Source organism: Esox lucius, chromosome 24, assembly GCF_011004845.1.
Source record: "Esox lucius isolate fEsoLuc1 chromosome 24, fEsoLuc1.pri, whole genome shotgun sequence".
Classification (NCBI taxonomy): Eukaryota; Metazoa; Chordata; class Actinopteri; order Esociformes; family Esocidae; genus Esox; species Esox lucius.
In genome coordinates, this window is record NC_047592.1 from 12,452,370 (window position 1) to 12,478,860 (window position 26,491).

Genomic DNA, 26,491 nt, shown 5'->3' on the forward strand with positions numbered 1-26,491 from the left:
GAATTGTAAACAAAGACTTTTTGTTAACTATGGCAATGAGTTTTTAAAATGTTGACCACCATATTTGTAACCAGTAGAATTAGTAACAGAAAACTGTATTGAGAACAGATGTTTCCTACATGGCAAAATCAGCAGAATGGCAGCCCAGTTCCGTCTGGCTCCATAGGGTTCCGCATTTTATTCCATGGCTTTTGGTTTGGCTAATGCTTTTGCATCCGTGGCTCTCATAGTGAATCAGACCCACTGAGTCAGCCATTCTGCATTCCCAGACAGAAAGGAGTGCATGTTGGGAGATTTATGAAGCTATGTGGAAAACTTAATAAGGTATGTCCTTTACCATGAATATCTTGTTTCTTGCTTTGAAAAGTACTTACTGAATGTCAAGGTTAACCACACTTCACAGTATTATGATTCTCATGCGATTTTCTGCCTGACGATACCAGTCAACTTCACAGCCACATGGATTATTTTGGACCAATTAGATTACTCTGATTATTTAACTGGAAACTCTGGACTGTGATGCCAACAAGCACTGGGAAAGCATCCCATTTGGGTTATTTAATACATCTCTAGTGTAGAATAAATGTACGGGGACCCGTAAAGACAAATATGGGAGTAATCGTCTGAGAATAGTTTATTACATATTCATCCATCACCACGAAATACAAGCATGACTAATAATGGGGTTCTGAGACTTGGTCCATCAATTATTTGTCTCAAGTTCATTTCAATTCCCATTGGTACATTTTAATGAGCGAGATTGTGGAAAGTAATTCGGAGCAGAAATATACAAGTGCTTACCCTCAAGTCTTTCATGGTTCATTCAAGTAATTATTCCACAGCATATTTTTTAGCAGAATCATTTTTTTAAATGACAGATTTTCAAGTCAGCATGGCACTATAAAAGAGTGCCAAGCTTCAATGGCAAATCAACTTACTCTTGCAAAGAGCATTTTGGGAGTGGTCCGAGTAGGAAGTGAAAACAAACTGATTAGGAACTTGCATATTGGTCAATTGACTAATTCACTGCCTGGTGATAAAATCAGGCAGGCTAAAAGTCAAATTATTTTTTTGGGGCATGCTACACCAGCAGGCTGAAGATTGAACTAATAAATCAATGGGATAGACAAAAAAAAATGTATATGCCATGCCTGGGCACCAAAATAAAGAATAAAAAACATACCCACTGACATTATCAATTATCCCCTAATTTAATGTGTGATATTCACGCTCATTAGATTGGATTCTTTGCTACATAACACCAGCAGAAACACAGCGTGTAGAGAATAAACCTGTATGCCATATTATTAACGGGACAATTCAACACCAGGCAGGCTCTATGTTTTTGGTAACCTCTCTGTCAGTTCTCACATTTACACTTCAGTGGGAGGAAGGATGCTTTATATGTTGCTTACATTAGGATCACATACCATGTTATAGAAAAGTGTTTAAGGGGCCATTACAGGTCATGTTTAAACCGACCCTTACAGTGCTGTCACAAGAACGTTCTTTGAGTCCTTAAAGGGTGCTGTCATGACAACGTTCCATGAAGTCCTTAAAGGGTGCTGTCATGATAACGTTCTTGAAGTCCTTAAAGGGTGCCGTTATGACAACGTTCCGTGAAATCCTTAAAGGGTGCTGTCATGAGAACGTTCCTGGAGTCCTTAAAGGGTGCTGTCATGAGAACGTTCTTGGTGTCTAGATTCTGATGCCACCCTCGGCTGCTGTCATGCTCTCCCTCCGGGAACTCAAGGATGCAGATCTTTCATTTGTCCCACTCATCTGAGAGCGTCATGAATGGATGGCCTTCCGGTCTGTCACCAGTCCTGGACTGGTCTCCACGTGTGAAAAATCAACTGTTGGGGTGACACATGCATTGCGTTTCATGTCAATCATTGTGGCGTCCAACTGGGTCAGAGCCCCTCGATCCCATCGTGCCGACAAACAAACCACGTTGTGGTCCTCCATTTCAGGTCGGTCATAAACCGTGCCCAGGGATATTTTTGCTAGCAGATGGATCTCGTCGGCACGCCAGCTGTCTATGCAGGGTTTCTGCTCTTGTGAGCACTGCGAATGTGGCCGCTGCTCCTGGTGTCAGACGGGATGTCATTGATATCATACCGCCTCCGGCCTTCCAAGCTACATTCTAATCGGGCTGCCTCAGAGCTCACTTGGACAGTATCTTTTATATGTAGACTTGGGAGCGTATTGTCCCGACCTGTTTTGGTAAAAAACTGAGGGATGAGGCTGGAGAACTGTAACTCTGAAGTTTATGGACCAAGCTATGGATGCAAATACTGAAAATTCATATACTATAATTAGTTTAGTTTAAACCATGTCGTGAACACAACCATATTTTAACACTGTAAAGTGGTTGTTTATCTGGTTTACTAACACTGGAGGGAAAAATAATTTCTCTCTCTGCTTGGTTACACATTTATATATAAACTTCAAGAATCAACGGCTTGATATAAATAGTTAAAGGTTCTAAGAAATCCATTTAGCAACATCCTATTGCCTTTTCATGAACATATTGGCAAATCTCTGAGAGTTTTTAAGTCCTAAGTAGGTCAAAAATTGGCATTTCAAAGGAAAGTCTTTGCTGAACAAAACAACGGTTGTGGATGTCACAGTCTTACACAGACTAAGAAATCTTAAAGATGGCTTGATCAAAGACACCACACCCTAATAAGATATTGTTTTCTTCACATATAAAAAAAAAAAAAACTTTCCCCAGGAAATGTTGACATAGTAGAGGATTATTTTATATTGAAACTTGATAGAATAAATATGAAAATGAGACAATACATGTGCTTTTACCATCAATGCACTTTTCTGGAATAAGCCAAAGCTCCAGCACTCTTTACATGAATTGACATATCTTTTGGGCTTGAGAACATTGCTTGAGAAAAGGTGTGAAGAATACATAAGAGGATGGTTTCAGCTCAAGTTAACTTTGTCATGGAATCAGCCCTGATATACCAAATATCCTATCATCGAATTGCCAACTAGCTGAATTTAATCATCAGCACAATAAATAATTCACAAAAATGGTAATTCATTACAGCCTAACCGTACACTGTAACAGCCTATAAAGAAAAAAAAAAAATTACGCATGCCTCTAGGCAAGTTTCCAATGACCCAGGAATATTTGATTAAGGCAGTATTATTTAAAATATGTTTTATTTAGAAGCATTCAGGTCAGCAATTCAACCACAGTGATGCTGGCTTCCTGTTTACTCTGGGAAACAAACAGGATAAAAAAAACAGCACGGAAACAAACAGAACACTAAGAAAAAAAGGAAAAAAAAACACTGCACAGAAAAAACTGCCATAAAAACATTCACGCAATTTCTTTTCATAGGTTTGCCATCAGTATATCCAGCTGTTTCATGTCAGTTTGACAGAAACACAGTTGCTTCTGTCACATTTTTTTTTTTAAACGCAAAATGTTGATGGACACACAGCTCTACCATAGGGAAGTTCTGAAATCACACGTACCTACTCACTCTATCCTTAACTTGTAGAACCGGTGTGTGTATGACCAAGGGTAAAGTCAATATTTCTGTGGTAGCTTTTGTGGCTTTCATTGAAAGGCATATTCTGTGGGACTAGGGATGGGCTAATTTGTCAACATTAGTCACCCTCATGGCTTAGGGTGTAGATTTGGACATTTTAGTCCATATTGACATAAATATCAGTCAAATCCCAGGCCCGTAGATATGGATATCTGGGGTGTGCAATGTTGGTGTTTGCTATGTCACGGACTGTACTGTGGAACCAGTTTCCCCAAATTGGTGTTCCCCTTGGCCTGCCTGGGGGAATTAGATGGAAGCTTTCATTAATTATGCATGTCAGCATGCTTACTGTCATTGGTACAGTCGCCCCTGGCAAGGCCTAAAGATCAAATGCAGTTGTTCCCACATTTTAATTTTTACATGGTTTTAAATTAGATGTTTACAAAAAGAACAACTCATTAATATGATTTTGGCAAAGGGATTAGTGGAATAAGTTTATAGGGTGTAGCATAATACAATGCAATACTGCTAATCAATAGAGCATCCCTAGAATTCCAGACTGCATAATTGCAACGTTTATTTAAGTCACTTGTGCTTGTGCATGGAAATGACTCTCAGCCAGGATAAGCAAGGCAGTGAACATATAAAATGGTGTATTTCTGACAGGGTGATATTGTTGTTGATAATACAAAATAATAAATAAATAAAAAATGTATTAAAAAAAAGAGAAATTGGCTTTGGATTATTACAAGCTATTGGGGAAAAAAACAATACGTAGTTATGACATCACAACTGCAAATTACCATAACACCACTTTGTTATCAATGCAAAATTACACAAGTACACATTCCACTTGGCTGCGTATAAACAGCCAGACCAATTCTGACCAAAAGACCAATTAAGCAGGGAAAAACCTAGTAGTAACAGTATCATCTCTACATTTAATCTGGATGTATACAGGAGGTTACCAGTTAATATAATACAGTTTGGGATTTAACTCAGCCACTCTTTCTACAGGCACGTCTCTCTGGCATTTACCTACACTCACATCAACCATAATACTCACCATATACAATGCGGTACTTTCAAAGACAGATGATGTCTTTATTTCCAAAGTGCACTGAAGCGCTGTATTGACTGTCAGAAATAAGGGATGAAGATGTGCTTTTCAGACTGATCAACGAGTCTTATTATTGTGTAAAAAAGTACTGAGACATAACTCTATTAAAGTCATGGTAGCACGGATCTCTATTCCCTCTGACCTTCCCCCAAGTCTTATTTAGTCTCATGCCTTCTACTATTTACAGTTTTTCAGATCTCATTCTCTGTCAACCAACACAATCTCTGTAGTAGGTCTCATTCCTCCCTCCCTCTCCCTCAACCCTCCCCTTCATGAGCCCCCTCTCCCTCGCTTCTCTTCCAGTCCCTCACCCTCCCCTCACTGCCTTCGTCCTCCCACCCCTCTCACCCCCTTCATCTCTCTCCTGCCTTTCACCTTGATGTTTGGTGGGTCACCCCCCCCCCATACTATATATATATATATATAAAAGAAAGACTAAAACCAAATCCCACTTAAATTTATTGTTTTTATTTCTTTTATATGCATTTGCTGGGTCTGGAAACCTTAGATATATTGGGAATCAAATATATTATATATATATATATATATATATATATATATATATATATATATAGCACCTCCCCATCCCAGACATGACCTTTGAAACTCAGGTCAAATTAGAACTCTTTTCAGGTCAGCAATCTATGGTTAGACACCACAACAACAGACCCGTTTACACAGGTCAAGTGAAATTGATCCAGTTTTTGTCAGGTTGCAAGGTTAAATCTAGCGCGTTATCTCATCAGCACCATAGAACATGACCACTCCTCTGAACGCAGGTTAAAGGGGCTGGCACAGTGGGACTAACAGAATATACTAGTTGAAAATTACAGTTGTCCAAACAGTGCAGACACTCATCTTACTCTCCAGGCAAGCAAATGATAGAGGTATTCTTAAGGATTTTAACTCCATTAGAACCCAGGTCTGTGCATCAATCACATTTATTTTTTAAACCCCTTTTTACGTCAGGGGTTGTCACGAAGGGCTTTTACTAACACCCATTAAAATATATACATATACTACAAATTGTAATAATTAATAAATACATGTGGACTGTGTCCAGATTCCATCAAAATGAGTAGCAACACCATCTTCTCTTTCAAATAGTGTTAGAACTCAGGTCTGTCATTAGGAAGAGCCATCATCCTCACTTCCAAATACTATTAGAACCCAGCTGTGTCATTATGAGGAGCCACAAATCTCCTGGGACACACTGACATCGACATTCAAGACAAACTTTTGCCCTTAATGATCTTCAGAAACACCGCTAATTTAAAGAAATCCCTCCTTATCCAAAGTCTAATGAGTTTTGTTTTAACAAAGTGCCTGTAATGAATGAAATGAATGAAACGCCATATAAAACCCTGCAACGGTAACAAGAGATCTCAGAGCAGACACTACTATATTCGACATACCGTTAGAACCCAGGTCAATATGAGTAGCCCACCAACCTATGTTCCAAATACTGTTAGGACCCAGGTCTGTCAATATGAGTAGCCCACCAACCTATGTTCCAAATACTGTTAGGACCCAGGTCTGTCAATATGAGTAGCCCACCATTCTCGGTTCCAAACACTGTTAGAACCCAGGTCTGCCAATATAAGAACTCACCATCCTCTGTTCCAAGCAGTCTGTCTGCACTTCCTCATAAACAATTCTTGACAGCTCACGACGGGGATGTGATCCCCTTGGGAACAAGCACAAAGTACGTTCCCCATCTCTGTGCTTCTCAACCGGACCATCCATCTTTTCTCTCTCACCAAATGTTTCAGGATTTTCCTCCAATGATGGCAGACATAATTATTTCTAAACAGTAAGATCATTTACAGTGGCTGGTACTTTTCAGAGTTTGCAATCATTACATGGTTACAGTTGTTTCCAACGAAATCAGATGGGATCTGACTGGTTCAAGGCTTGAAGCTGTGAATTTTGTTAGGTTTTAGATCCTTTAATGACAAGTGAATACGTTGTTTTGTTGTGATCGTGTAACTTAAGTCCATCTGATAATTCCACCTTCCTGTCACAGACCTTCAATTATTATTCTGAGCTCTCGCTTCCAGCCGCCCCGAGTTTGGTGATTTCACATTACGAGACAAAAAAGGGTCTGTTGTCCATCCTGCAGCCCCTGATGTGGCTTAGGATGGCAGAAATAGACTCATTCATCAAATCTGATGTTATACAGCAACAAATTCCCTCTCTGTCTATCTCAAGAATGTTCGGACCGAATTAAGCATGTGTAAACAGATACTTGGCTGTCCAATCCTCAGAGTTTAAATATAATTTTAAATCAGATTCTGATCATTTCCAATTAGACATCGGATCTAGCCTCCTTACAGTCCCAGGTGGCACTGTTTTGGCACTATTCTACTCGTAATTTAAAACGTAAAAGCACATATACTGTATTACAAATGATTTTAGAAGTATTTGAACCCTAGTCTGATACTCCAATATCAACACACTAAACAGTGGAACAGTACATTTAAGACCTTTAGGTGCTCTGCTTCTAGAGGGAAGGAACATCTAATATCCAGACAGATTACGCCTCGCTACTGGCAACGGGTCCTTGGCACCGACTAAAGCCTCGTCATTTGAACGGGGAGCTTCAAAAACAGAGAGAAAAAAAAACAAACAAACAGACGACCACATCCACTTGATCATTTAAAAGGGATTTGCAGAGAGTCTACCCCCCAGAGGAGCATACATCAGCAGGTTCATATGACGGCAACAAACCCTCTACAGTTGGTACTCTGGGACAGGGGAGCCAAGTAGGATCGAATCTCAAAGAACTCACAGACTTTGAGTCTCATGTTATCTGGCTTCTGTTGTTCCAGGAAGAACATCGGACACTAGAACAATAATCCAAATTAGTTTAACATATGACCAGTGACAGCAGATCATGACGGATAACTACTGAGAACTGCAAATCAATTATATTTTTCCGTTAAATAGCCTTAAGAAATTGCTTTTTGTTGAGTGTAAAAAGTGCACGCATGGAAAAAGCAGTTTGACCTCTGTAACCCTTCTTTGACCCTCTTCTGAAAGGGGCCCTTATGAACTTTCCCAATATTTATTACCTCTTACGCAGAGTTCCTGTCTGATTCTGAGTGGGCGTTCCTGACCAAAACACCTTTGACCCAGTCTTGGTAATCATGTTGGTGACACACACCTTAAACTAGCAGACACCACCGCGGCGCTTTTGTCTCAGGTTTGTCTTTGATTACACAAGAAGCCGCCTACCAATCAGCCTCCCCACCCCCACGTACACTCCCTGTGGGGATAGCCACCTGTCCGGGTTGACTCCTGGGATCCCCATATCCCCCTGGCCTAACAGACGGCTCTTTGTGCCAGGGAGTTAAGCCTCTTAGCAGGCTGTTAGTGATAGGACTCAAGGGGCCTCTTCTGTTCCAAGAGGAAGTAAAATTCTGTAATATGCTGTTGTGCATTTGTACGGTTTTGTTTTTACTCGGCAAGTATGCAATTTTGGAATTACTGCTTACAGTTATATTGTAGCCACTTAGGAGATACTTTTATGCAGAGCAAGCCATCACTTTGAATGTATACATTTTTAAACAATAATGGACTGAAGCTGAAAAGCCTTGCAATTATAGAAACTGAACCTCCCCTTTACCGGAAATATACTATACAGACAATTGATGCACTGGAACCTACCACTACATTCCTCCCAATTACACTGCAACCTACACCTACATCCTTTCCAGTTACACTGTGAAATAAACCTACATCCTTTCCAGTTGCACTGTGAAATAAACCTACATCCTTTCCAGTTGCACTGTGAAATAAACCTACATCCTTTCCAGTTGCACTGTGAAATAAACCTACATCCTTTCCAGTTACACTGTGAAATAAACCTACATCTTTTCTAAATACACTGCACCGACATACTGTACATTCCTTCTGTCTAAACTGAAACACACACCTACTACCTTTTAATTTTAGTTCCTTGTCCTTACCACACAGTCATGTTGGACCAATGCAATTCTAAAATATTCGACAACATTTAACTGTGTTTGATATTTTCCCATGGTACGTGTGACGATTCTGACAAAGCTCTATGCCAGAGAGACACTGTCTGCCTCTCCATAGACCTGTTTCCCTTCGTACACAAGTTCATATATAACAGCTCGTTCGGCTCAGCTGTCTCAGCATTGCTGTAACTAACCGGTGACGTAATTGCAGCAAGTAATTACCTACAGTACATGAAAAAACAATGTACGGTGATTTGCAATAAATTTGGAGGAATTAAAAAAATCTATTTTCTTCACTGGCAGTGCATATGGCTAAGCTTATGGCAGGCACTGTTCATCATCAGTCCCACTGAACATCTGAAATGCATTCATTTGCTATTGTTCAAATCTCCATTTAATACATGCTGGCATCCAGCGTTAATCACATAGATGCATGCTTTGAGCGAATGCAGAGCAGATACGGGAATGCAGGCTGTATCTCCAACTGTGTTAACACAGAAGGGGCCATGTAGCTACCAAGTGACATACAGAGCATCAGTGCATGCTGGTGTTCCACAGGGCTCAGTTCTAGGCCTTCTCTTTTCCATATACACCAAATGACTCCCCATACACACACATAAAACATATGCTTACAATTTGTATTATTTACTTTGCTGATTGAGGTGTACTTGCTTACGACTGAGCAAAGTGACAATTTCAGCAAGGTTTACTTACAACCACTGCTTTACTTGGTTGTCCTATCTTGCGATATTAAAATGTAGGCACTGTGGACTAAATATCGTGGTGAAGGAGGAGCTCAAACTTTTTTAAAATGACTGACAAAATGAATACAAGAACAGAAAGCAGATAATGTCTCTAACAAGTTAAAATGTGCAATTGGAATGGATTGACACCACAGTGTTCCCAAGTTAAAGCTAACAAAATGGTGAGCCTTTTTGTCCTTTTAGGGGTTAATGATTATCCCCGGGAAGGCTAAATATGCATCCTGCTGATGGCCCACTCTGACAGGCAGCTTCTGTTTATCGAGATAGATGTTCAACTCTTGCCACAGATCTAATAAACCATTGTCATTGGATAGAGGGACACATTGTACAGCTGCAAAGATTGGTAAAGACACAGGGTTTGTCAGTTTTACGTATGGTCATTTAGTGAATGACTGATAAAGACAAAGGGTTTGTCGGTTATAGGTTTGGTCATTTAGTGAATGTGGGAATGCTATGAGACTACATACTTAGGTTGTGAAGACCTAAAACTTGTGAAATGTCTAATGTCGTTATCAACGCACAAAACAAGCTCTAACAGATTTTGCTGCATTTTCTGAATGACATTTGCTTTACATCACAGCCTATTCAAAATATCTCACATTAGTGACTCACGCCGTATCCGAGAAGGATCAATAGAACTGGTCATGAATCATGCAAATCATGTGATTTGTGTCACTCTGAAAGAGAAAAGCATCCTATCACTGTCTGATGAAAGAATTAAACATGCTGCTCTGTGGATAAGGAGGTTTTTCAAATTGCACAGGAAGTCTCACTGTGTGTTGTACAGTAAATACATGGGTAACAGAGCATTTGTACAAAGAAAAAAAGTCATTTGCTGGTGGTGACAGAGACAAAAAAAATGTCTGGGAAGTCTTGGAATCTTGGCTAGCATAGTCACATAGCAGGAATTCCTCTACAGCCCACCACTGAAAACAGTAGGAGGATATATTCCCATAATTGAGTACTTGGCGAAGGCAGAAGGGAGCTATTATCTCTCGAATTCTGTCTCAAATTGTTGCATTAACTGTAAAACTGTAAATCTCTTCATTTGAGATTCAGCATTTCACTGGAATACATTGGAATTACATTTTAACAGTAATTTTGTAGTTTATGATATCTGCTACTGATAAGTGTCCAAAGCATGGCAAGTGTACCGACCAGTAACAACTAGCAAAACGAGAACATTCAGGTGGATCTTTAGTGAATTATCTCAATACGCTTTAGACTTTACACCAACTGAAATGGAAGATTTCAAACAGTTGTTTCAGAATGTTTCCACTTAATGATTCAAATGCAATCGTAATGCCATCCACTTAAATGCAAACAGACCTAGAACACAAGCCTATTTAAATGAATACCAGTGATTAGGGGCACAATTCACACAACACATCCCTTGGAAAGGTTAACCATTAACCAAGTCACTCACAACGATGACGATTATTTTGTACCAATACATGTCGACTTGCTTGTGAGAAGCTGTGCTTTGGCCTGCACGAAAGTAATATATATTTATTCAGCATTTCTGTGAAATGGACCTTGGGCTCTTGTTTTCTCATGGAACTCAAATTTAGAAACTAAACAAAACATGGGAGTAGAAACAGACAAAATGAGAGCGAAGGTCATGAGAAGGATTCTTTAAGCGATGCTGTGTTAGCATAACTCTCCAATGATGTCTGTTGACAGTTTAACTGTCCACACATGCCATTGCTCAAGTGTTGAGTACAGACTTAAACTTGGACAGTATTGGTGTTTAAATAAGAGCACAAAAGCCCCCCAAAAAACTGTTCAATGTTTCCACATTCTAACCTGGCTATAAGATCGATCCACATTATATGCTTTTATGCCTGTGATTAATGGTGGAGAAGCCTAGTTTAGCATGAAGTATGAGCATGTTAAGTTGATGCATTGGGACATTTCCAAAATCATGGTGAAGTAAGACATATATTCATGGGTATCAGATGCCTGTGTATGTAGCCAAGACATAATAAAGACAACATCTCCCACAATGTGAGCATTGCAAAGCAGAGTTGTGTTTCTTTGCACCAAATGGGTGTATGTTTTCATACCATTACTGAATAGGAATGCTGTTTTCTAGTTCAGAATCACTATTTCATCAAAACAAGTCAAATGAATTCCATCTGAACTATAAACGGCACAGGCTGGTCTGACTTGGCCTTTAGTTTGAATGAGGCATAACTAATGTCAGGGAAGGTAACTGACAACTCTTCAGAAGCTGAAGGCCCTTGCTTCCTTGAGCTCTCTAGATAGTGTGATCAATGATCACATGAGGGTTTGTGTGCTTTGTCTGTTCATGTGCTACAATGTCATTATTAGCATGTTTTTGGCAAACCCAACTAAACGTTCTGGGCAAACTAGCCAGGAAGTTCCTGTCGTGTCTCTCACATGCTTGTTCCAAACCTTTTCGGCCTCCGGCACCGGGGTCTGGTCTGAACCAGACAAAAGAATCCACAACATTTACATATGTCCGCTGTAACTATTACCTGGAGACATTGGCAACATTCCTCAGTCAATGGTGTAAAGTTCGGTGGCATCCACAGAACACCCTCTGAAGGTAAGATCAATAGGCTGTCATGTTGGTGGCAGTGTGTGTCCAACTACACCTTCAAGATGACTTACTCGTATTGTATTACACGTATTGTATATGCACTTGTTTAAGCACAGAACTGGTTGGTGCAGTGGAGTTAAAACTCACAACCTTGTCTGCTCATGTTCTGTGCCTCATAAACCATCCTAGCAACCCTGCTCAGTAGATTAGGTACTATAACTCTTCAGAAACCTAAGATAACACTGAGTAAATGTAGTAAATATGCTATTAAATCCCTAAATAAAACAAAATAACATGGAAAAGCAATGGTGATATTTCTATCCCATCGATTGACTGGAGAACCGATGACCCGATAATGTATGACGTAGACTAATTGGATTCTTCTTAAAGTCCTTCAAAATTCAATTTTAAAGTTATGAATGTGATGGTAAGACTTATATTATGTGCCTTTAGGCAAACTTTCTTTTAGGTAAAACCTTCTTTGTCATACTGCATCCACTGGTAGTCAATTTTCCCCTGCCATTTATCTGTTAACATCTCAATCAAGGCTTGCATCTACACAGTGGTCAGCCTGGGGCTGTGAAATAGCCCCATAAACTGGTTTTGCCACCTGTGAGGCCCAGTTGATAATTCACGCATGGAAGTCTTCAAGTCAGCGATAATCTTTAAAACATTGACAAGCTACTCAAGCTTTACCTTAAAAGATGGATAGAACTTTAGATCAAAGCTTGAAGAAACCTTGTTTGATGAAAGTTCCTATTATAGAACGTACCCTGAATATTTATAGCTGTTTATCTATGCAAGATAACCATTCTAATATCTACTTAGATTTGCATCTATAATTGCATTATGGAGCCTGGACTGCCTATTGGAATCTGCTTGAGTAATTGGGCATTCTCATTTTGCTCACTGATGAAATGGTTTAGCCAGTTGGTGAAAGACCTATGAAATATCATGTCCCATAAAAGTGGTTCCAGGTGCTTAAATCCTATTGTGCCAACTTGCATTGTAAATCCATGCATGCCCTCAATCAATCAACAGACTTTTTGCATCAATGACAGAGTTCCATTAACAAGACAAACACATAAGAAACTCTTTTTTTTTTTTGCATTCTACACCAAGTTGTAGTTAGTCTTAAGTAACACAAACAGTAAACAGTGATTGGAGTTTAGTAACATATCCTATTGAAGGGATACTTCACTCAAAAACGACCAATTGGTTTCATGATTTGTATATTTTTATGTAGCCTCTGCCAGCTTCATGAGGTATGGTTTTCCATGTCTAGGGAGTTCCCACACACGAGCTGAGCACCTGTTGGCTGCTTTTCCTCCACTCAGCAGGCCAACTCATCCAGAACCATCTCAATTAGGTCAAGGTTAGGTTGGGCTGCAATAGGAGTTGCGGTTAGTCACTGGTAACTCTAATGAATTAATCCTCTGCAGCAGATGTAACTCTGCATCTTCTGTTTCTGTGGCGGTCCTCATGAGACCCAGTTTCATCAAAGTGCTTGATGGTTTTAGCAACAGTATTATTTATTTTTTTCAAAGTTCTTGACATTTTGCAAGTTGACTGACCGTCTCAAAGTAATGATGGACTGTCGTTTCTCTGTTATTGCCATAATATGAATTACTACAGTACCCATGTAATGTCTTCTGTATACCCACCCTCCTTGTCATCCTCTGTATAGACACCCTAATGCATTAAAAAGGAAAGGAAGACCACAAATATCTAATTAGCTTTTTCAAATGTCTTATCCTACTAGAGCCCTAACTACTACCTTGTGTTACACTATTGTTCATAAATAATGAAATTACAACAAAATAGCTTTCAAGAATGTTTAAATATACAATCTAGATGTCATGCATGATCAGTCCTTGCATTAACAGCTACATGTCTATAAATTTCAGAGTGATTAAATTTTCACAACCCCATTTGCACCAAGTTACATTATCTCAGCATTAGATTTACTCCGCTTTATCCCTCATCTATGACCACTTTGCTGTAGTTCCAATCACATATTGATTCTTTAATTCCTGAATCATGTTCATCTCAAAGTTATTGATTCACACTAAAAAAAATCTGTGACGTCATGTTAGCCTCTTATAAATTAGGCCTGATCTCTGATTTATGGGTACCAAAATGCACTTTTCATTCAATACAATTTTGTTAAAAAGGATCAAAAGACTGCCTGTCTAAAACATTGCATAGTCATTAATGGATCACCATTTGTTAAGTCTTCTTCTCTATTCCCAAGTATCCTATCTCACTCAGCTGAATCCTGTCAGGTTGACAAATTGTCCTTGACTGAGGTTACGCAGCACGTGTCTCGGTCATGTTCTGCCGGATGGTCCCCATGGTCAGTTCTGCAAACATACCAGTCTCATTCCGTCATTACGTCACTTTGGCTTATCAGTCTAGGCTGCTGTGATGTAATGATTTGGAAGCACTAGTTAGAAGGCAAACATACCAACAGCAGCACACTGTGTATATTTAAAGATCAAGTCCCTCCTCCGTCATGGAATAGCTGGAATAGCTACGTTACCTGACAGTGTTCAGCTGATGAAAGGCGATGCCCATGAGAACAGCAGACACCAGCTACATTCCTGAATCATGGAATGTTATGTCATAGTGCAAACAATTTCTGTTTCTAATTAATATACTGACTTTCCTTTGGTCCAACATTTACCAGGCAGGTACCTTCCCGATGTTAGAAGAAAGTCAACAAAAACGCACAGTCATTGCCAAAAGTGTAGGAGCTCATGCACGTTATTCAAATAATGTAACATTTATTCTAGTAAATATTTTGGTGGTCTACATTTTCAGTGGTTTGCTGTTGAAAAAAATCTGAATAGTTCATTAAATATTACCTTACTCCAAAGAAAAATCATATAATGGCCCTGAAAATATTTCCTAGCACCTACTGTAGTAGAAGTAGTTCAAAATAATACAATTTCTAACAAAAATTTCTGATTCTTATCACGAGGTCCAGGAGCCTGCATTAATAATATTTTTTTTAAATCACAAATTCAACCAGTCTGAATAAAGAAAAGGACTAATTCCCTGGTTTTGTGTCAGTGTGTGTCCCAATGAGCGTAAACAACATACCAGAAAATAATCTAAGGAGGGCAGACAGACATTTATTGCCAGACATGGACAATCTCAAGTCCATCTCCAAAGACCTTGGTTTACCGGTTTCCACTATAAAGGATGTAATTAAGAAATGTAATTCTACTGCAACCAACTTCCCTGAACGTGGCCTCAAGAGACACGTTGATCACAGGTCTCAACGAAGGATTGTTCAAATGCTGGAGAAAGAACCTTCACCAATTGCCAGACAGATTCAAGCTGACCTTTACCGCCAAGGTACAACAGATTTGACTTGCACCATTTGTCGCTAACACAATGAATGGGAATGAGTTAGCAATGGTCCCCCTGAGTCAGGGTAGATGGCTTCGGAAGACCCCACTGCCGAGAGAGAGACGTAAGAAAGCCGGACGGCAATTTGCCAAAACACACCTGAACATGCCACAATCCTTTTGAGACCAAATTAGTGCAAGATTACATTAAACAAAATGAGAAAAGACAACCTTCGCCACAGTCAAAGTAATGGGTTTGATTCGCTGCTTCTGACATTTGAATGGCATCATAAAATCAGCTGAATACCAGGGCATTTTGGCACACAATATTGAACCTATTGTCGGAATTCTGGGCCTCCCCCAAAGGTCACAAGTCTTCCAGCAGGACAATGCTGGACCCCAAACACACCTCTAAAAGCACCCAGTAATTGTTCAAGACAAAACATAGAACTGTTCAAGTGGACAACAATTAGTCCAAAAGTAAATCCTATTGAAAATCTGTGGAGAGATGTGAAAACAGGAGCTGGGAAAAACAAATGTTCTGTAACATTAACAGAGGAATATAGATTTGTGGAGACCAAATACTTTGGTCAATTTTAACTTATATTTAGAGATGTAAGTTAATAAGTTAGACATAAGAGAGTAAGTTATTTGAATAAAGTGCAAGTTCAAAATGTCACGACTAAAAGTGGCATGAGTCATTTTCCCTGACCCTGCTTTGTTTTATTGAGCAATATTGTGTTGTGTATTGGTACATTTTATTACTCACTGCACCTGGTAAAGTATTTATTTTGGAAACAACAAAGTAAAGTTGAGTAAATGTATGATTGTGAATAGTTATGGTTAGGATTGATACGTTGGAACGAACATTAATAAAAATCTTTATTCGCGCTATTAGTTAGCTAGTTAGTTTTGCAGTTTTGTAAAATTTTTGACAAGCTTTATCTTATCAACTAGATAGATGGCTGTGTAATAAAATGGATAGTAAATGCTTTAAAGTCAAACATGGTTGCTAACTACATCATTATTTGTGATGTGAGGATCTACAATAGCTTATTATCACCCTTAAGTTATACATGTAATAGTTGTTAGGTTATGAAAATAATCAGTGTTCTGGAAACTTCTGAAGTTAGACAACTGGGAAATTATTTAAGTCACATAAATGTGTCTCAAAAGCATTTACATCTGACACAAAATAATGTCTAGTGTTATATGAATCTGAAATGAAGCCCTATTTTGTTTTACATTCACGTATTTTCTGATCCATGTCTTAATATGTTTCAGGAATCAGGAATATATATAATGCATTTTTCCTTCCCAGAAGTGCAAGTCACCCATGCCATGTGCACTAACGCACCCCCATACCATTATAGATTCAGGCTTTTGAACTGTGTGCTGATAATAAGCCGGATGGTCCCTCTCCTCTTTAGCCCGGAGGACACAGCGTCCATGATTCCCAAAAATAATTTCAAATGTTGCTTTGTCGGACCACAGGAGAGTTTTCCATTTCACCTCAGTCCATCTATAATGTTCTTGGGCCCAGAGAGGGCAGTGGTGTTTCTGGATCTTGTTGATCTATAGATTTTTCTATGCATGTAGAGTTTTAACTTGCATTTGAGGATGCAGCAACGTACTGTCAAACAATGGTGTTCCTGAGCTCATGCAGTTATTTCCACTGCAGAATTGGGTCAATTTTCAATGCAGTGCCGTCTGAGAGCACGAAGATCACAGGCATCCAATATTGGTTTTCAGCCTTGTCCCTGGCATATTGAGATTTTTCCAGATTCTCTGAATCTTTTAATGATATTATGTACCATAGATGATGAGATCCCCAAACTCTTTGCAATTTTACATTGAGAAATGTTATTCTTAAATTGTTGCAATACTTGCTTGCACAGCCATTCACAGAGTGATGAACCGCTCCCCATCTTTAATTCTGTAAGACTGATCCTCTTCAGAATGATCTTTTAATACCCAGTCATGTTACAGACCTGTTGCCAAGTGACCTTATTAGTTGTGATATTCCTCCAGGTTTAGGTTTTTAGCACTACACAACTTTTTTAGTCTTTAGTTGTCTCTGTCCTAACTTGTCCCAACGTGTTGCTGGCATCAAAGTGGGCATATATATTTCAACAAACAATGAAATGTCTTACGGTTTGACCAATAACGTCCCTGTTTGGACTATAAACAGAGTAATTTTGCTGTGTTTGGGGAAACATATTTGTTTATTTCAATCTCAACAGGTGTTATTAATAACTTGCTCATTTTATGTCGAGATCACCTGTTTTTGGCCAATTGTTTAAATCCAGTACAATGCATAGGCCTGTATGTGTCCCAATACCACATAAACCCATTTCATTTAACACCATACTTCATGGTCAACAACCACATACAAAAGTCAACAGTAAAGCTACGATAGCACTAAATAATTCTATACTATATAATATTGCAAAACTAGTAACAAGAATTTATTATTTTGATTTATGGACAATATACCACAGCTAACTTATGCATGGCCCAATGTGATGTACACCAGAGTCTGGACAGCTTAAACACAGGCCTGTTGTGTCAGTGGACACAAACATCTCACACAGTACCTGCCCAGACAGTTCAATAATTGACTGATACTCACACGCCTTAGCATTGTATTACCTAATAATAAATATTAGTAGGGTATACATTGCTGTCTTTGAAATAGATGTCTTCCTTCCCCACTATGAGCAAACAAAGGTTCAGGCACACTAGACACTGGTTGGTGTAGATGTTTTGGTTAACCAAGATCACCATTTGACAGTTAAAAAAGCAGAGCTTAAAGTTGGGATTATAACAACAATATCTACACATTTATAAGTGAATCAGTAGTTGTACGTAGTAAGTATGTCCATAAATATACGGGACGCCGTAATCCAAGATTCACATTTACTGAACCATATTCCCAAAAAGTATTAGTAACATATACAATCTCAAATTATAACATTTAACTTTGTTGTTGAGGATGGATGTCACAAATGTTTTGCTTTATTATGATTCTCAATGAGAATGAAGCATGTTGAATCATTGTTCTAATTAACTATGAGCATATAGACACCATATTTTTTTTCCTCTTCACCTTTGCTTTGCATTGTATGGGTTGAAATATGACACCGTAGAGGGCAAACGAGGACATTGTCAAACACATGTTATTTAGCCAGAAGCAAGGATTATCTTTTGAAGATGCAACTTGTTAGAAACAGTCGACTAGTTAACCAAAGACAGACAGTGGCTGCAGTTGGCAACATAAATTATGTCATTTCAAATCCTCATTTTCTAACTATCATTACCCTTTTCATGACATGTTAAACAATGTTAATTCAGCCCTTATCAGAAGCTCATCAAAACAACGTCTATCAGGCCAAAACAAGATTGAGTCAGCGCTTAGTTCAACAATGACCTGATGCGTCATTTCAAATGACTACGTTTATCACACGTCAACTCCCTCCACCCCAACTGTACACAGTAAGCAGTGTGTTGAGCAGGACCTGCTAGATTGGCAAACATATTCTCAATTCAACAATACTTTGTATTGTGCAAGCTCGTTCCCTCACCAATGTCTCAGAGAGTGCTTCATAAAAAGCAATATATACTGTGCAGGAAGGACAATCGATTGCTTCACTGGACAGCACGGTCGTTTAACACACTTTTTCCCCCTAACAGTTGTTAAACTTCCTTGGTACCAAAGCATCGGTTGACTTGAATGGAACGCATTGTACGTCCGTAAATGTTGTACTGTCTCAAAATAAGATGTGTTTTGTTAACTGTTATGTCTGTGTTTACTGTACATTAGAACAAACTCAAGCTGGGATGACCTTTGACCCTTCGCTTTCCATACCAAATCAGCCGTAACCTGATTGACCGGTTGGTACACTGTCTCTTTCAGTGTAGCCAACATAGTAAGGCCTTTCATGAAAAAGATCAATGTAAAACATAGCAGCTGCCTTCTTTTGCATGAGTGCGTCCATTTTTTTAATTCCACACAAGATCGTACGCTCAGCTAGACACCCTGTTTGGGCCTTTGTTCAGTCATCCGGGCCCTCAAGTGCAAGTATGTATCAATGTTCTATTTTGACATGTAGGGGCATGTCTGAGGTCAGGCAGACATGAGAATGAGCTCTATACCAGAATAGTGAATAGTAATAATATAGAAGCTAAACTGGTACATTGCAAAAGCTTGAGATCATTTACATCAATGTGTAAAGTGTTTCCTGAATACATTAATGAACATTCTCTGACATAAATCTCCAGTGCACAGTAAACAATGCTGAGCTTTACAGTGTTGTTCTGATGCAAAAGTTAATTTTCCATATGATTAAATATGTCTGATCCAGCCTCTGATCTAACTGAACCTTTTACATGCTGATTGTCAGCATACTCTGGTAATCCACAGGACACACAAACCATGTGTTGGTTAACCAGACCAAACATTATTTTTCTACTTCTGAATGATATGTTTTGCACCCGGACGGGGAAAAAACAAACATAAATCATGCAAGTTTTGTCGACATAGTTACTGCACATGACAGACCTTGATTTAATATGGTCTTTCCAAACATTGCATTTTGCCACAGAAACATCTGTTAGGACAGTTATTCTGGAGAAGACGAAAGTGTCTGTATGAAAAGTGTGAAAACAGATTTCTAAACCTGACAGCACGCACTGCAGAATGAATAACATTAAAAAAAACTAAGTTGTACAGTCACTTGCTGCAAAGGTGCAAAAAGGCCAACTACTAAAAGATTTTAAATGTGTAGAACTGTAACTGGTATGTTTGTTATGCTAATTTAGCATATAATTAATAAACCAATACAAACAATACAATACATACAAACTACAGCTACTGAAACAAAAGAACCAATAAAGAAGGCTGAGAAATAAAATGTGCTAGGAAAATGATGGGTGTGTTTTGTGCTAACATAAATGTACAACCTTGTTCAAATTCAGCTCACTTTGAACAGTTTGTTGATTCAACACGCAAATGTAAAGGAACCAACTCCAAAAGGATTTACAGTTTGATCAACATTTAGGCATTTAGTAGAACCAACACAGTGTTGCAATCCAAACGCAAACATGACTTTGTAAATGTACTCAAGAAGCTCTTTCATATTCAAGCTCATTCAAAGTTACATTTGGGGAGTAAACAGACGTTCACGCATTAGCTTAAATGCATGTCCTTCTAAAGTACACAGAAGCAATTGGTTAGGTTGGCTTGTTTACAGGGTTATATTTGCAGTCCACACTAACAATACATCATAGGTGAATTTTGAAATGGTATATACAGCTAGGTGCAAAAGTTTGGATCCCTCTTGGTGTCAAGATGAAATGTATAAAAATGAACCTCTTTCATACATTTAATCTACTGAAAATATTAATTTAAATGTGTTTCTTCATGGACAATGGGTTAACACATGGTCTTGATATGACAAAAGTCACATCAAAGGCAAAATGGAAGACAAATTGGAAGCTCAAGAGTTTGCGTGGCCTCTGACTTTGTCTAATTGATGAGTAGAACAAGGTGTGTTAGATTAGGATCGGGCCAGTGTACTGGAGCAGGGCTGGGGACTCCAAGCATAGACAGTATAAGAAGGCAAATTTTAACGTAGTTTGCTGTGAGCAATCAAGAAGGTGCAATGGGATCAGGAAAACAGCTTTCAGAAAACCTGAAACAAAGAATTGAGGTATAAAAATGAAGACAATGAAGACCATAGTCCAGAAATGGAAGGAAAATAGACATACAAAGACACAACCAAGGCGTGGAAAACCGAGAAAAATAACCCCAAAAACAGCCAAAGTTATTGTTAGAGAGATCCACAAGAATCCAAAACATTAGGATGCCTGAAAAAGTCTTTGGAGGCAAGTATAATAAAAGTTCACATATCCACAGTCAAATGCATACTGCATAGATCTGGATTGTTTGGTAGAAAAGTTCACAGGAAGCCATTGCTAACTTCTAGAAACAAGGCAACACACTTGGAATACCCCAAAGAAAATGTCAATAAACCCTTTCAGTTTTGGAACAAGATTGTGGTCTGATTAAACAAGAGTCTAATTATTTGGACAAAACCATCAAAGGTATATGTGGCGACACAAGAAAACTGCCTATGAGGAAAATAATCCCACAAGAATAACCATCAATCACCTAGCTAAAAAAAAGAGACCTGGATGGATCCTGCAAGAAGGCGAAATCTACACAGAAATGGTTTGACAAGAACAATTTATGGTGTTGCCATGGCCATCCCAGTCTCCAGACTTGAATTTAATAGAACAACTCTGGATTGATCTGAAGAAGGCAGTGCATGATATTGGCCAAGCAATCTGAAATAATTAGAAAAGATGGGTGAAAATTACAACTGAAAGAATCCAAAGGCTTCTCATAGGGTACCCGGAGAGGTTGGAGAAAATTATAAAGACAAAGGGAGGACTTAAAAAAGGGGATTTGAACTGATATTATTTTGAATATTTCCCCCAATGTTTTTGTAAAACATGAAGTCCCATTAAATGGCTTATTGATTAAATAAATTGCTTTGATTCTTTTTGACATTTCATAACAGGGAGATAAAAACTTTTGCACTTAACTATACTGTGGTTGTTTCATAAATACTGCTCCAGACATTCTAATTTGAAGGCTGAACAACTAATCATTTTACCATGAAATCACTGTATTTGTGCCATAACCCTACTAAACAATTACACGCGCTTAGTCAACTGAAAAGTCATGAGGAGGGTCATGTAACATGACATTCACCACTGTGGCTGAGCCAACTTGGCTACTCAGTGGATGTCATTTGGGGCTGTTCTGTTTGTTTAACCTCAATGCCAAGGCTTATTATCACCATGATGTGTTGCTTTAGTAGGGGTTTGAACTGACAATGACTGGCTTCACATCTAAATGCCAGAGCCTAGGGGTTAAAACATTAGCCAGGGTAGACAATATTCTGTCAGGGAAGACGTTGAGGAGACTATCCTTGTGAAAATGTATCTCACACGTACATTACACCCTATTGGAACACCAAATATTGTGGTGTTCAATTCATAGATATGGCCTTGTTTTGCAGGCTTAGTACAGACTATCTTGTCACTTGGGACCCCTAGATCACTTCAAAATTACATTTTGTCAGACCTTTCCACAAGTTTAGATGCTCACATGTGAAGATACATCTTTTTGAGTGAACACTAACTGGGCTAGGTGCAGCTGGCCTCTGAAATCAGACCTTGCTTAGTATGACACAGTCACCACATGTGATTTCACATTTGAAGACCTAGCACAGGCTCTCCTTCAGTCAGCTCAAGTCTGTGGAGTCTGGAGCAGTTAATGAACACACACTGCCCCGCAGGACATTAAAGCAGCAGGTGTTAGGGATACTGTAGCCCAGCTGTCTATTGCATGTATCATGTTCAGGGTTAGCTGATGTAGGCTACGTGCTAGCTAATAATGCAGGGATGAAACGTGCTATTCATGCAGAATTCCATACCGTAAAATTCTTATTTACACTTCTACGGGTTTCAACAAATAGTGACTTAAATCTTAGATTGGTGAACGCTTTGTGATTGAAACAAATGTAAATGTGGAATATTTTAATAATAGTCAGTGGCATAAGATAGACAACATTGATCAGGAGAGATCTGTAGGGTAATGCATGTACAGCATGGAATTCGTACATTTATTTTGCTATTAAAAAATGTTTTGGATGGAAGCGCGACTGGCGACGAAATTAATGCTTAGGTAAGGGGAGGAAAAATATTCAATAATGTTAACTTACCATGCTACAAACAAGACGTTAGCTGGTAGATTCGTGCACACGCCTGAGCGTCTCAGGGCGGGATGGAGGGGAGGGTCAGAGGGTAGGCGCCGCTGGGCCTTCTCGTTCCCTGGTGTTTTTGGAGGTTGGGAGGGACAGAGGACGTAGCTAAATATGGTCCTATTTCCGACAACTTAGGAGTGCGCAGCTGTGTACTAACAGTGGCGCTGTTAGTCAGTAAACACAACTTACCTCTTGAAAGCATACTTTCGGTAGCCATATGGGGGGCGGGGGGGGGGTACCACGCCAAAGGGTGTGGTATGCAGCGCCGGTTCTAGCCTTTAAGGGCCCTATGAAACATTTTATTTGGGGCCCCCTCTCACCTATCGCTCCAGGGTTCCCTAGCGGTCGGGTGCCCTAAGCGACCACTTATGTAGCTTATGCCTAGATGCCTAGATAGAGCTGTTCATAAGCACAATGCACTGCAGAGTGCCAGGACACAGCTCTTAGCCATGGTACAGTATATTGGCAATATACCGCACACCAACCAAGATGGCCATGTTATGTTTATAAACTGGTTAGCAACAAATTAGAGTAGTAAAAATGTATGTGATGTCATACACATTGTATATGGTCTCTTATAAACCGTATGGATTAAATCCTGAATACTGGATGGTTTTTAATCATGTGTAACAGTTTAAATATATATATATATATATATTTAAATATATATATATATATATATATATATATATATATATATATATATATATATATATATGCAGTACAAGTTAAAGGTTTGGACGCACCTACCCATTCAAGGGAATGAGTTAAGTGTTTCCCAACTTTTGACTGGTACTTCTTATATACATTTTATTTGATGTAGATTTTTTGTTCAAAGACAAGTGGTCTACACATGCTTCAGTGGTTCATGTGAAATAGTTCTGAAAAAACAACCAAGACATTACAAGGCTTCCTAGAAGATTGCTGCGCACAAAAGTCTGGACGACTTAAGTTAATGGGTTGAACCCATTTGGCCATGTAACTGTCAAATTCAAAGCCTTTGACAACAATTTACCTTAGCAATGGCTTGACGACACACACACATGCACACAAACACATCCCATGGTTCAGTATACACTAACGAGTTCCACTTTGTGACTCTCCGGCGTCCCAATGAAGAGAAAAGCCCATTCAAAGGGTTCACCCTTTCAACCGGTTTCGCTTAACTTGGCCTGGTAATTGGACACTTCTGTTTTCTATAAACCAGCTTAAGAACCGGACTGTAGGCATAGGTCTTCACACATACCACGTGCTGTGATGTGAAACAGCTGTCTAAAAAAGATATCTAACAGCCACTTCACTACTCTCTGTCCATTTGATAACCTAGGTTTGTTCCTTAGGGCACACACCCAAAAAACCTAGAAACATTTTGCAACATAAATAAATAGTGTATTTTCTTCCTTGAACCCGAAATGAAGTATCGTAACAGAAGATTATTAATGAGTTTACTATCCTTCAGCCATCTAAGAAAGTATCCGTCTTTATGTACTGCACATTTCTACTTGGGTGTGTGGTTTCGGAACCATTCCCTTTAATCTTTGGTATGGCCTGCAGCTAATGACATATCAGCTTCATAAGCCACAGTTGCTCCTCACATCCTCATACATCATGAACAGATTATATATTAACCAGATGTGAGGGTCTTTTGTGAGATTGTAGGCCTCCAATTATAACCACCGCTTGGTAACAAGTCCAGCTGGCGCTCAAAGGTTATCAGCTTAGCCTGCATAATATAACCCTAAAATCTAACAAAACCAGTGAGACAATACTGTATACTGGAAAGAATATAGACTGTAAAACTATACAAATAGAACACATCAATAACCTGGGGTTTGAAGGTCACTTTATTAATTCAGCTGGGAACAACTCAATATTGTGCTTGACTAACACATGTACACATGTACAGTGTTAAGAGTGTGACTGACTCCATGTTAAATAGGGGATCAATTCTTGTATAACTAGGGGCATTAGCCAGAAAACATTGGATTTCTAGCTGATGGTGGAAGCTCCTTTTCTCCTTTTCTGGAGAGTGACTGGGTGCGCAGGCTTTAGCTTCAACAGAACACTAAACCACCTTATTTGGCTAATTGTGGTCCATATCAAAGTCTGTCAACGGTTGATTACGTGAAACAGTTATGTGGTTGGTTGGAGGAAAAGCTTGCACATCCAGTAGTGCTCTAGGACTTTGTTAGGAAACAGCTGACACCAGAGAGGTTGGCTGGTTTTCTTCAATTACTATCATATTATGATAAACGGCAACCGTAGCAGAAAATGGAGAAGAAAAAAACATGTTAATACTTATTTTAAAATACTGTGAAGCAATACCAGACATCATCATTTGCTTTAGCAGCACTACATTTGAGTAAGCATCTCATACACAAACTCCTTTCCCAAAGTGCATGATCAGGCACACATTGATGGACCTGGCCTGTATCACATCTGACCAAGACCTCTGACCAAGACACCATTTCGGACAATTTTAGTTCTGGAAAGGTGGTTTGCATAACAAATAAGATGTTGTTCAAATGTTATTTGAAGAGTATAGACTTCTTCATTGTCTCTTTGCTACGTTCACTAAAACAACAGTGACTTCGCTATAAAAGTGGATTAACAGCAGTTTACAGTAGCAACGGCCCTTATTTTACAGAAATATTTTCAGGTATTGCTCGAAAGGGTTCTTAACCCTGAATATCAGAATAATACAGTCCATGTTTGAGCATAGAAAACTAGAGTATAAAGGATCTGATCCACACTGTCCAGTGAGTACTTCAGTCTATCTGCAGCAGCTTCTTGTAAATGCCCAAAATATGGATCACAGTGTTTCCTGCTATTAGAACAAAACAAGCAAAATGCTTAGGAATATATGATATTGTTCACATTACAATACATGTACAGTATATCAAGATGTATGTGTGTTTCTAACTCAAGGTAAGAGAGTTTGTCTATGTGTTTCTGGGTCCAGGTGTGTGTGTGTGTGTACGTGAGTGTGTATGTCTAGGAGAGCACAGTCAGGGTCACAGTTCCTTTGGTCCTCTTCAGGATGCCTACGGCCTCTTCGTGGGTGACCCCCTCAAGACTCTGGCCATTAACAGCCATTATCTGATCCCCTCGCTTCAGACGCCCATCCTCTGACGCTGCCCCCTAGAGGACATACGCATTCCACATTACTACGCACTGTTGTTAGTATTACATTTAATTGGCTGAACATGGTATATACAGTGCCTTTGGTAGGAATTCATACCCCTTGTGTTATAGATTCAATTCATAATTGATTACAAATATTTTTGTATCTACACAAAATACCCTATAACGACAAAGCGAGAACACAATTGAAAGGATCTTCTGT

The 26,491-nt window shown here is 39.0% G+C and overlaps 1 protein-coding gene and 1 long non-coding RNA gene across 5 annotated transcripts in view; both read right to left on the reverse strand.

The window, feature by feature from the left end:
• Positions 1-661: 661 nt before the first annotated feature.
• LOC109615076 lies at positions 662-23,378 on the reverse strand. The gene is made up of 3 exons (XR_002196102.3): positions 23,335-23,378; positions 23,104-23,212; positions 662-1,856 (listed from the first exon to the last, which is right to left on the reverse strand). It is a non-coding gene; the product is annotated as an uncharacterized LOC109615076 (long non-coding RNA).
• A 1,593-nt stretch (positions 23,379-24,971) lies between these two features.
• LOC105020637 (multiple PDZ domain protein) overlaps positions 24,972-26,491 on the reverse strand; it is a 62,983-nt gene continuing 61,463 nt past the window's right edge. For all 4 annotated transcript variants that reach the window (XM_034290633.1, XM_034290632.1, XM_034290631.1 and 1 more), the window contains one exon: positions 24,972-26,286. In XM_034290633.1, coding sequence (XP_034146524.1) covers positions 26,140-26,286 — 147 coding nt within the window. In that variant the 3' untranslated portion in view covers positions 24,972-26,139. The remainder of the gene's footprint in view (positions 26,287-26,491) is intronic.